General features: G+C 48.8%; 1 protein-coding gene across 1 annotated transcript in view; it reads left to right on the top strand.

Annotated features, from left to right (window-relative positions):
* Positions 1 to 12,250, top strand: part of fstl4 (follistatin-like 4) — a 242,604-nt gene extending 230,354 nt beyond the window's left edge. The window contains exon 15 of the mRNA XM_071205519.1: positions 12,197 to 12,250. Coding sequence (XP_071061620.1) covers positions 12,197 to 12,250 — 54 coding nt within the window. The remainder of the gene's footprint in view (positions 1 to 12,196) is intronic.
* Positions 12,251 to 13,249: the final 999 nt, after the last annotated feature.

The raw sequence follows: 13,249 nt of genomic DNA, 5'->3' as shown, positions 1-13,249 counted from the left end.
AGTTCACACATTTTAAAATGAACTAGTTCAGTTCATAGTTCATAATTCAAAATGTTGAACTAAAGTTCATGGTTTCAAAAATGAACTAATTTATAGTTTATAGTTCTTTTTTCAATACGTTGCTGCGAGCTATTATTTGTCTCCTGTACGATGTTAATGGGCCATTTCAATGTTTACAATATACTCAGAGGGCCGTACAAGTTATTGACCTCTGCTTAAAAAAACTAAAATCACAGCCCATTCATTTCATTCTGTGCAAAGAAAAAGCAACCTCCTAATCCAGATATCTCACCATGACTCGCGTATGCATGCACGTGCAGGGTGTGGCGTGACCACCAACACAGAAAGATATGGACACAAGATGTCCATCCATCCATCCATCTTCTCCCGCTTATCCGTGGTCGGGTCGCGGGGGTAGCAGTTCCAGCAGAGAGCCCCAAACTTTCTTTTCCCTGGCGACATCAACCAGCTCTGACTGGGGGATCCCAAGGCGCTCCCAGGCCAGCGAAGAGATATAATCCCTCCACCTGGTCCTAGGTCTACCCCTTGGTCTCTTCCCAGCTGGACGTGCCTGGAACACCTCCCTAGGGAGGCGCCCAGGTGGCATCCTAACTAGGTGCCCGAACCACCTCAACTGGCTTCTTTCGACGCGAAGGAGGAGCGGCTCAACTCCGAGTCCCTCCCTGATGACCGAACTTCTCACCTTATCTCTAAGGGAGACACCAGCCACCCGGCGGAGGAAACCCATCTCGGCCGCTTGTATCCGCGATCTCGTTCTTTCGGTCATGACCCATCCTTCATGACCATAGGTGAGGGTAGGAGCGAAAATGGCCCGGTAGACAGAGAGCTTTGCCTTCCGGCTCAGCTCCCTTTTCGTCACAACGGTGCGGTAAAGCGACTGCAATACCGCTCCGATTCTCCGGCCCATCTCACGCTCCATTGATCCCTCACTCGAGAACAAGACCCCGAGATACTTGAACTCCTTCACTTGGGGTAAGGACTCATTCCCTACTTGGAGTGGACAGTCCATCGGTTTCCTGCTGAGAACCATGGCCTCAGATTTGGAGGTGCTGATCCTCATTTCAGCCGCTTCACACTCGGTTGCGAACCGATCCAGTGAGTGCTGAAGGTCGCAGACCGATGAAGCCATCAGAACCACATCATCTGCAAAAAGCAGTGGTGCAATCCTTAGTCCACCGAACTGCAGACCCCCCCCCCCCCACGACTACGCCTCGAAATCCGATCCATGTATATTACAAACAGGATTGGTGACAAAGCGCAGCCCTGGCGGAGGCCAACCCTCACCGGAAATGGGTCCGACTTACTGCCGAGGACCCGGACACAGCTCTCGCTTTGGGAGTACAGAGATTGGATGGCCCTGAGTAGAGACCCCCTCACCCCATACTCCCGCAGCACTTCCCACAGTAACTCCCTGGGAACCCGGTCATACGCCTTCTCCAAGTCTACAAAACACATGTAGACCGGATAAGCGTACTCCCAGGCCCCCTCCAGGATCCTTGCGAGAGTAAAAAGCTGATCCGTCGTTCCACGACCAGGACGGAATCCGCATTGTTCCTCCTCAATCTGAGGTTCGACAATCGGCCTGACCCTCCTTTCGAGTACCTTGGAGTAAACTTTCCCGGGGAGGCTGAGTAGTGTGATGCCTCTGTAATTGGCACACACCCTCTGATCCCCCTTTTTGAAAAGGGGGACCACCACCCCGGTCTGCCACTCCTTCGGTACCGTTTCCGACTTCCACGCAACGTTGATGAGACGTGTCAACCATGACAGTCCCTCAACACCCAGAGCCTTCAGCATCTCCGGGCGGATCTCATCCACCCCCGGGGCTTTGCCACTGTGGAGTTGTTTGACGACCTCAGTGACCTCCCCCCGGGAGATTGGCGTTGATCCCCCGTCATACTCCAGCTCTGCCTCTAACATAGAGGGCGGAGTTGTCGGGTTCAGGAGTTCCTCAAAGTGTTCCTTCCAACGTCCCAACACTCCATCAGTTGAGGTCAACAACGTCCCATCCTTACTGTACACAGCTTGGATGGTTCCCTGCTTCCCCCTCCTGAGGTGTCGGACAGTTTTCCAGAACAACTTTGGTGCCGCCCGAAAGTCCTTCTCCATGTCTTCTCCGAACTTCTCCCACACCCGCTGCTTTGACACAAGATGTGTGCAAATGTATTTCGTTTCCTATCCATGTGAACATGATTTAAGTGGGGGGGACCTAACCTCCTCTAGAGGGGTCCGGGGGGCATGCTCCCCTGGGAAGATTTGTTGCACTTTGAGAGCAACATTAGGAGATCTATGGACACATCTCTCAACACCCAAACACAACTGTAAGCAGATTTTCTTTTAATTTATGGATATTTGACAATTCACTACCCTTTCAAACTGTATTCTTCTTTATTAATAACTGTCATATAGTATTTTATACCTGTTTACTTTATTCTCTTGTTTTTTTTATAACTATAATGATCATATAAAGATGTGCCTTTACCTCACTGGTTGTAGAAAAAGCTTCTTATATTCGTTAGCATAGCTAGCTAACCAGATGCTAATGATAACAACACAGTTATTGACTGTCTGATCAGTATGACAGATGAGCAGATCGCCACTGGGCTTTCAACTAAAGACACAGACACGCAGAAACTGCGGCATGTGTATGGACTTATCGGTACTGCAATTTCTGAAGTGCTGGAGTGGCGTTCTGGTGCTCTCCGTCAGAACTGCACCCCTGTCAGCCGAGACATATACCACGTGATGACACGTGCTCTCGGCTTCGTCCATACTAATTCATTCATTCAATGCTCGCCGGTTCTGCGGTTCCACATTGTTTGTTGTGAGGAGTCTGATATATTTAGTATATTTCTATTTTAGTGCGACAGCCAGGGGTGACAGGCGCGTACGCGTCACAGGCAGCTTGCTGTTGCCAGATTGGGTGGTTTTCCGCATTATTTTGAAGCCTGTTTACGGTGTGTTTTAACTGGGTTTTCGGCTGAAAGGCATATTAAATCTGGCACACTTTTGAACGCCGTTATAATACAGTGCTGAGAATGAACGCACTTTTGAACGCCGTTATACAGCGCTGAGAATGAACGCGTTCTCAATTACGTTCATCTAGCGGAAATACAGTACGTTCAGTTCACGTTCGCCCAAAATATGAACGCGTTCATGAACGATCGTTCATTGAACGCGTTCAGGTACATCACTGGTTGCGGGCTAGGGCGGAAACATCAGAGTAAGTGTGTGGCGTTGCTCCTTCACTCTGGCCAGAGTTGGGGGTAACAGAGCCAGGGGTGGGAACGCGTACAGAGGACCCGGAGGTCAATCGTGTACGAGTGCGTCCCCGCCTAACAGTGCGTTTAAATCAGCTGTCATTGAGAACAGCTGTCATTGAGCATTTTTTCTTTATGCGAACAGATTTAACGCGGCTCCGCCGTAACGCACCCACAGCGGACTCACGATCCTTGGATGTGGAGTCCAGTCTGCATAGAGTGGTGCACCTCTGGACAGTAGTTCTGTCCCGAGGTGCATCACTCCCGGTACCTGTGTCGCTCTCAGAGAGAGGAGACGTCTGCCGTTCCAAGGGATCAGTTTGTGTGCCAGTGTGTGTGACTGGAGACAACGCAACCTCCCTTGGCGGTTCATACACAATATCGTGTTGTCTGACCTCACGAGGACATGGTGTGCACTGTCTTGAGTGACAGATGTTTCATGTCAGCTCCTTCCAGGGGTTCAAATGGGGTCATTCTGAGCCCATTTAAAACCACTGCCAGGTCCCATAAGGGCACCAGCGACCAGGAGACAGTGAGGAGCCTGCGAGCTCCCTTCATAAAATGGCAAACCAAAGGATGTTGGCTAGCCGTCTTACCCTCAAAGCCCACATGGCATGCAGCAATAGCAGCCAGGTACACCTTGATCGTGGAGAAAACTCTGTGTTTTTCGATCAAGTCCTGTAGAAATGATAAAATCACCCCGACAGGACATTGAAAAGAGATGTGTCCTTCTTGAAGGCACCACTCCTCAAACACCCTCCACTTACAGTTGTAAAGAGACCTGGTGGAGGAAGCTCTCGCACTCTGTCTGAATAGTGTTTATCACCTTCTGAGGGAGTCCCACTGTATTCAGATTGTACCACTCACGGGTCAGGCCCATAGTGCCCCGTGCTCTGGGCGTGGGTGAATGATCGCCCCCCCGCCTGAGACAATCTGTCCCTGCGTGGTGGGGGCTGCCATGGCTGCCCGCACAACAGCTGATATATCTCCGCCAGCCCGTACGTTGCGGGCAGTGTTGGGAAAGTTCACTTTCTACATTAACTAGTTCAGTTCACACATTTTAAAATGAACTAGTTCAGTTCATAGTTCATAATTCAAAATGTTGAACTAAAGTTCATGGTTTCAAAAATGAACTAATTTATAGTTTATAGTTCTTTTTTCAATACGTTGCTGCGAGCTATTATTTGTCTCCTGTACGATGTTAATGGGCCATTTCAATGTTTACAATATACTCAGAGGGCCGTACAAGTTATTGACCTCTGCTTAAAAAAACTAAAATCACAGCCCATTCATTTCATTCTGTGCAAAGAAAAAGCAACCTCCTAATCCAGATATCTCACCATGACTCGCGTATGCATGCACGTGCAGGGTGTGGCGTGACCACCAACACAGAAAGATATGGACACAAGATGTCCATCCATCCATCCATCTTCTCCCGCTTATCCGTGGTCGGGTCGCGGGGGTAGCAGTTCCAGCAGAGAGCCCCAAACTTTCTTTTCCCTGGCGACATCAACCAGCTCTGACTGGGGGATCCCAAGGCGCTCCCAGGCCAGCGAAGAGATATAATCCCTCCACCTGGTCCTAGGTCTACCCCTTGGTCTCTTCCCAGCTGGACGTGCCTGGAACACCTCCCTAGGGAGGCGCCCAGGTGGCATCCTAACTAGGTGCCCGAACCACCTCAACTGGCTTCTTTCGACGCGAAGGAGGAGCGGCTCAACTCCGAGTCCCTCCCTGATGACCGAACTTCTCACCTTATCTCTAAGGGAGACACCAGCCACCCGGCGGAGGAAACCCATCTCGGCCGCTTGTATCCGCGATCTCGTTCTTTCGGTCATGACCCATCCTTCATGACCATAGGTGAGGGTAGGAGCGAAAATGGCCCGGTAGACAGAGAGCTTTGCCTTCCGGCTCAGCTCCCTTTTCGTCACAACGGTGCGGTAAAGCGACTGCAATACCGCTCCGATTCTCCGGCCCATCTCACGCTCCATTGATCCCTCACTCGAGAACAAGACCCCGAGATACTTGAACTCCTTCACTTGGGGTAAGGACTCATTCCCTACTTGGAGTGGACAGTCCATCGGTTTCCTGCTGAGAACCATGGCCTCAGATTTGGAGGTGCTGATCCTCATTTCAGCCGCTTCACACTCGGTTGCGAACCGATCCAGTGAGTGCTGAAGGTCGCAGACCGATGAAGCCATCAGAACCACATCATCTGCAAAAAGCAGTGGTGCAATCCTTAGTCCACCGAACTGCAGACCCCCCCCCCCCCACGACTACGCCTCGAAATCCGATCCATGTATATTACAAACAGGATTGGTGACAAAGCGCAGCCCTGGCGGAGGCCAACCCTCACCGGAAATGGGTCCGACTTACTGCCGAGGACCCGGACACAGCTCTCGCTTTGGGAGTACAGAGATTGGATGGCCCTGAGTAGAGACCCCCTCACCCCATACTCCCGCAGCACTTCCCACAGTAACTCCCTGGGAACCCGGTCATACGCCTTCTCCAAGTCTACAAAACACATGTAGACCGGATAAGCGTACTCCCAGGCCCCCTCCAGGATCCTTGCGAGAGTAAAAAGCTGATCCGTCGTTCCACGACCAGGACGGAATCCGCATTGTTCCTCCTCAATCTGAGGTTCGACAATCGGCCTGACCCTCCTTTCGAGTACCTTGGAGTAAACTTTCCCGGGGAGGCTGAGTAGTGTGATGCCTCTGTAATTGGCACACACCCTCTGATCCCCCTTTTTGAAAAGGGGGACCACCACCCCGGTCTGCCACTCCTTCGGTACCGTTTCCGACTTCCACGCAACGTTGATGAGACGTGTCAACCATGACAGTCCCTCAACACCCAGAGCCTTCAGCATCTCCGGGCGGATCTCATCCACCCCCGGGGCTTTGCCACTGTGGAGTTGTTTGACGACCTCAGTGACCTCCCCCCGGGAGATTGGCGTTGATCCCCCGTCATACTCCAGCTCTGCCTCTAACATAGAGGGCGGAGTTGTCGGGTTCAGGAGTTCCTCAAAGTGTTCCTTCCAACGTCCCAACACTCCATCAGTTGAGGTCAACAACGTCCCATCCTTACTGTACACAGCTTGGATGGTTCCCTGCTTCCCCCTCCTGAGGTGTCGGACAGTTTTCCAGAACAACTTTGGTGCCGCCCGAAAGTCCTTCTCCATGTCTTCTCCGAACTTCTCCCACACCCGCTGCTTTGACACAAGATGTGTGCAAATGTATTTCGTTTCCTATCCATGTGAACATGATTTAAGTGGGGGGGACCTAACCTCCTCTAGAGGGGTCCGGGGGGCATGCTCCCCTGGGAAGATTTGTTGCACTTTGAGAGCAACATTAGGAGATCTATGGACACATCTCTCAACACCCAAACACAACTGTAAGCAGATTTTCTTTTAATTTATGGATATTTGACAATTCACTACCCTTTCAAACTGTATTCTTCTTTATTAATAACTGTCATATAGTATTTTATACCTGTTTACTTTATTCTCTTGTTTTTTTTATAACTATAATGATCATATAAAGATGTGCCTTTACCTCACTGGTTGTAGAAAAAGCTTCTTATATTCGTTAGCATAGCTAGCTAACCAGATGCTAATGATAACAACACAGTTATTGACTGTCTGATCAGTATGACAGATGAGCAGATCGCCACTGGGCTTTCAACTAAAGACACAGACACGCAGAAACTGCGGCATGTGTATGGACTTATCGGTACTGCAATTTCTGAAGTGCTGGAGTGGCGTTCTGGTGCTCTCCGTCAGAACTGCACCCCTGTCAGCCGAGACATATACCACGTGATGACACGTGCTCTCGGCTTCGTCCATACTAATTCATTCATTCAATGCTCGCCGGTTCTGCGGTTCCACATTGTTTGTTGTGAGGAGTCTGATATATTTAGTATATTTCTATTTTAGTGCGACAGCCAGGGGTGACAGGCGCGTACGCGTCACAGGCAGCTTGCTGTTGCCAGATTGGGTGGTTTTCCGCATTATTTTGAAGCCTGTTTACGGTGTGTTTTAACTGGGTTTTCGGCTGAAAGGCATATTAAATCTGGCACACTTTTGAACGCCGTTATAATACAGTGCTGAGAATGAACGCACTTTTGAACGCCGTTATACAGCGCTGAGAATGAACGCGTTCTCAATTACGTTCATCTAGCGGAAATACAGTACGTTCAGTTCACGTTCGCCCAAAATATGAACGCGTTCATGAACGATCGTTCATTGAACGCGTTCAGGTACATCACTGGTTGCGGGCTAGGGCGGAAACATCAGAGTAAGTGTGTGGCGTTGCTCCTTCACTCTGGCCAGAGTTGGGGGTAACAGAGCCAGGGGTGGGAACGCGTACAGAGGACCCGGAGGTCAATCGTGTACGAGTGCGTCCCCGCCTAACAGTGCGTTTAAATCAGCTGTCATTGAGAACAGCTGTCATTGAGCATTTTTTCTTTATGCGAACAGATTTAACGCGGCTCCGCCGTAACGCACCCACAGCGGACTCACGATCCTTGGATGTGGAGTCCAGTCTGCATAGAGTGGTGCACCTCTGGACAGTAGTTCTGTCCCAAGGTGCATCACTCCCGGTACCTGTGTCGCTCTCAGAGAGAGGAGACGTCTGCCGTTCCAAGGGATCAGTTTGTGTGCCAGTGTGTGTGACTGGAGACAACGCAACCTCCCTTGGCGGTTCATACACAATATCGTGTTGTCTGACCTCACGAGGACATGGTGTCCTCTGAGAGAAGGCAGGAAGCGTTTTAGGGTGGGGAACACCGCTAAAAGCTCCGGGTAATTTATGTGCGCCCGCTGGAGGTCTCTGCTCTAGAGACCTCTCACCGGGCGACCTTCGTAAATACCCTATCAGCCTGTCTGACATGCGTCCGTGGTGACCACCTTCCGTGAAAGGACAGCACCCGTAGGCGCGTCCCACACTAGAAAATTCGGGTGTAGTGCCACTACGCATTACATAATAACCAATACTCTCCGCACGCCGTGGCGCAGAGCTGCAGCCGGAACCGGAGATTTTCTCGGCCAACTTGCCCTTGTCTCCAGCCTGGGCTGGGGACTCTGGTGGGCTGCGACCTCTGCTTGACCGGTGCTTTGAACCGGGCAGAGTTCGCTTGGGTGAAGGTCAGGAAGGTTGGTGAGGTTGAGCCATCTCGCTCTTTCCTGCACCACCATGATCCCCATGACTTTGCCCGTGGCCTGGACGGCGCAGCGCTGGACACGGAGGCAAATGTCCGTGACTGCTGCCATCTCGTCCAGAGTGGCTGCTCCCGGGCTACCCAACAGGTCCTCGCAGAGCTCCGCTTGGTAAGCGGCACAATCCAGGGAGGAGGCACCCTGGATTGGAACCTTGTTGCTGAAGTGTCGGTCTCTCCACGAGACCGACACTTCATCCAGGCATTTTGTTGCCTCCCTTTGCCCGCTGTTTGGGGAAGATGCTTCCCCTCGTAGCGGGACCTGGAGGTCTCCTTGGCCATTTCAGGCCACGGAACGTTGAGTCTGACCGCAGCGCGTTTGCACACGGCCTGCAGGTCCATGCTCAGACCGGGCGAAGCTGGTGTGCTGTCGCCCGGGAGAGCAGCCCTCGCTCCAGGCTTTGCAGCCTGGGCCGATGACATGAAGGTGTCCTCTTCTTGGTCATCCGACACGGACAGGAGGAACGCCAGGGCGCCCCCCTCCTCGTCCACCTCGAGGACATCCTCCGCGGGTGAGACCATGGTGATGTCCAACCGGGAGCCCCAGCTTGGTAAAGCTGTGTCTTGTCGTCACCGGGTACCGGCCTGTCAGGGCGCGGGATTCCGGTTCTGAGGCCATCGCTGACAATGAGCCCCAGACCGACACGGAGAGGGGTTCGCTCTCTGTGGCAGACGCCCCCGTGTCTTGACTGCCGGCCGGCGGATCCATGGACATGGGGGGGTCCTGTTCTGACAGGCTAGCTTGTCTCGCTAGCCGTCGGCGGAGGCTCTTGACAGTGTCCGCATGAGCTGGGGTTGTCGATAGCGCCTATAGCGCCTATAGCGATAGATCTTCAACCCGCAGCCGCAGAGTCGAGCCACCGAGTCCCTGACTCCTCTGGTGTGAGGGAGAGGGGCGTCCATCTTTGTCGCCTCGTGGCGTGGAGAGGGCCCGCTCTCGACAGGTGGGACAGGAAAAAAAGGTATTACCACCTTGTCCTTAATCCGGGGAAAGTAGACGGTGTGGGTCTTTTAATCCCGGAGAATACTGACTGGTGTGGCAGTATGCTCCTCTTTTAATCCTTTTCCCCTCCGTGGGGAAGAGAAAAGAAAAAACTTCCTCGCTATCGTCGGTAGAGAGGGAGCATGCTAGCAACAGGTGTGTTGCTAGCTTGAAAAAAATCGGACCTACCTTACTTTCTCCTAGAGAATGGCGAGGTCGATTTTTTCCCAAGTACTAACGGCGTTAGTACTACCGTCTTCCTGCGAAGCAGAAGGAGTAGCCGGCTAGCGCCCGTCGACTGAAATGATATTTTGGGTTCAGTCTGTGGACAGTGAAGCTTGCCCGGCTACTCTGAGATGTGCTCTGAAGCGAGAAGAGGTGTTTGAATGACGCATGCGTTGTGGCGCAAGCTACTTATTGGGGGTGATTTCCCCTGACGCTGACGTCAAGATCACCAGCCAATCAGGATTGGCATAATGAGATTGATACTTCTGTTTGCTCCGCGATGAGGCGCATCTCATAGTGAGACATCGAACAGAGTGTTATGAATGAGAACACGGTTTTCTCATAACTTCAGTGAAAATGCTCCAAACGGCCCAAAACTTCACAGGTTTGGTAACGATGCAGCCATCAACACATCTAAGCGTATTATGGGATATCATCAAATGCCGTTGGCATGGCGACAGATCATTCGCCATCAAGTTAGTTCAAAAGTTTGCAGTTAAAATATTCTTCTGCTTTTCCAAGTCTTCTTACTTTATTTTCTTCTCTCATCACACATTCAAGCCCCCAGTGTTCATGTATCATTTATTCTTCACTTTCTTCTTACACATTATATTTCAGCATAGCAGTTCAGCGTCAGCTTTTCAGCATAAAGCATTCCCACTATCAATTTCTTCAGGAATTGCATTCTCTAGTTTCTTCTAATCCTTGGCTGCTCCAGGGGCCTATACTACAAATCTAGTTCAACATATCCTGGATATGTTTTGAGTTATCCGGTTGACTTAATCCAAAACAAACCCGCTCTCGCTAAACTGTCCTACGACGCTGGCTATCAACTCGATCGCTCAAGCCAGCCGTGTCCTATCTAGTTAGGTGCGCGTTCACATATAATGGGTGGTATCTGGAGCATTCCACCAATCACAAACATGGAGAAGAGTACTGACAGCGCAGCATCATACTTCCTGAATGAAAAGTCAACTATAATATTAGATATATAAAGAATTTAAACTTTAAACATCCATGACTTAAACACTTTATCCAGGATAAAAGCCACATAGCTGCACCTGCAAGGAATACAGCTGGTAAAAGAAAAAGCGTTTGAATGCCTACATTAACAGGTTTATGATATCACTGCCCCGTCTAAGACACGAGTGGATCTGACTTTAATTACATTTGACTCGAGTGTTTCGTCAACTTAATGTGTTGCTTAAAATAATACTTCTGCATACAGTATGTGACACTGTAAGTGTTGCACGGCCAGATACGGCTCAGCTGACTCAGATAAGGAAATATATGATATATTATGATGTGATATGAAGTGATATGAATGATAATGGGACACATCGACGTCTGCACTCACAGTGCCGCGGACTGTAGGCTACGTAATGTTACTTTGATCCGATTATTTATGTTGTGGCAGATATTTAATTAAGCTTATTTAACATAATAGTATAATAATAGTATAATAGTTATAATAGTCAGATTGCTCTGAAGATGGGAGGTGATATTCTATTAATTTTCACGTTCACACAGTCGGTGATTTTGGACGGCCGTCTTTCCTGCAACGGCAGTTTAAACTGTATTTCCTCCACACACTGAGCTCTGATTGATCAGCAGGCGGTGCTGTCACTGAGTTGATCTCTTATCCTGGAACCTATCCTGCTCCGGAGCAGGCTAGCCGCTCAGCATAAGTTATCTAGCCCGCTAAAAAGTGAACCAGCTTCGTAGGACCGGAAATTCCTGAAGTTAGCTTGCTTAACGAAAATCCTGATTCGTAGTAGGCCTATAGGCCCCTGGTCTCTTGGACGCCTAGCAGGCTCATAATTATAAGGTTGTGGTCCGTCATATGCATACGAATATACATTTTAAACCTCTTCTGTGTCAAAACTAGCATTGTGAACCATGTTTATTCATACGTTAGACCGGCCGCTCTCCCTGATGTGACATCACACGCGGGTGGTCTTTTTGTATGCGGAAGTAAAAATGTTTTACAAAAACGACGCCAGATGTCACTGTAGTGTATATTTCTGTATACTGTTTTGAATTTTTGAATTTTATATTTTTCTAGTGTATACATCATTTTCCTACACATTTATTCACTGGGGTCTCTAACCTGCAAGTTGATCTTTAAGGGCTTGGTAACACAATGTAAATATATGTGCTGCTCTCCATGGTGCCCATCACAGAACTGTGTCCACAAACATTATTTTGTACCACACAGTTTTCCCTTACAACAAGCACACGTAGCACTGGAAATGTACCGTCATTTAAGATATCTACAACCAGTTGTAGATCTGGCGACTTTTAAGACCCCTGTAGCTACTTATTTTAACAAAAAAACGTAAAGAAGGAATGAAATATCTCAGTACTGAAATATGGGTTGTGGCTTATTCTCTATGCTGATTTCTTTGGGGAAAAGATTATTTCAGTTCTCTTTAGAAATGAGAATAGACTCAGGACTTTTTTCAGACCAATATATTCTGTTCCTTCTTTCCTGAAGGCGCTGGATCTTTTCAAGTTCATCTCTCAGCTCGGTGTGTACTGCTATTTCTGAGTTGTATCATAAACTAAAATATACTCTTTCCATTGGACTCTTTTTGCATCATTTGCAGAAAAAAAGGCAATCTATTATTTTCTCAAATAAAACAAAAATATATTCCAGTAAAAACATTGTGCATTTACTTGTTTTGGTGACATATAATAGCAAGCCATTGATTTGTATCTATTTATTAATGTTTATAAGCTGCTGAATCCACGGAAAATATTATGATGTGAAAAATCTGCTGCAGTTGCTGAGCTATTCATCTTATAAACATTGCTTAAAGGAATTGTCCACTCATTAGATAATTAATCAAAACTTCAGTATTTAGTGAAACATTATGTTTAAACCATACCCTGAAGAAATCAGCGATATTCCCCGGTAAATAATGATTTTATAGCTCTTTTTTATCAAAACCTGTATATTCCGTCTGGCCGCCGCCATTTTTAGTAGTCACGTGATGGTTGTGACGTCATCCATGCGTTCACTTTGTCAACACACGGAAACATGTCGGAGTATTTGAGTTCGGACTCGTCAGCAGAGGAAGACGTTTTGACCAATGTGAAGAGATTGGATAGGGGAATTCAGCCATACATATCAGTATGACAATACGACACCCTCTGTCCTTAGACCCTCACATCGTACAAGGAAAAACTTCCGAAGAAAACCCACAGTTTAAAGGGAACATGGGAGAAACCTCAGGGAGAGCAACAGAGGAGGGATCCCTCTCCCAGGACGGACAGACGTGCAATAGATGCCGTGTGTACATTAAAAAGATAATACATGTGCAACATAGGTAGTCCAAATGTTTGGAAATGCATGTGTGTATAATAGGAAGATGATATAAGATACTATATGTATGCATGTAGTACCACCCTTGCTAGCGATTCCCTCTCTAGTTTAGCATACTCAGCTTCGTTGTCCCTGGCCATAGAATCACGATTTTATGGGGCCGGAAAAAACTGGGGGAAAATACACACTAGCCGGTACTACGCTATATGGAAAGGTCACCAA

This window comes from Pseudochaenichthys georgianus, chromosome 14 (genome assembly GCF_902827115.2).
Source record: "Pseudochaenichthys georgianus chromosome 14, fPseGeo1.2, whole genome shotgun sequence".
In the NCBI taxonomy this organism is placed as follows: domain Eukaryota; kingdom Metazoa; phylum Chordata; class Actinopteri; order Perciformes; family Channichthyidae; genus Pseudochaenichthys; species Pseudochaenichthys georgianus.
Note: the sequence above shows the minus strand (reverse complement) of the source record. Positions and strands in the feature narration are given on the sequence as shown.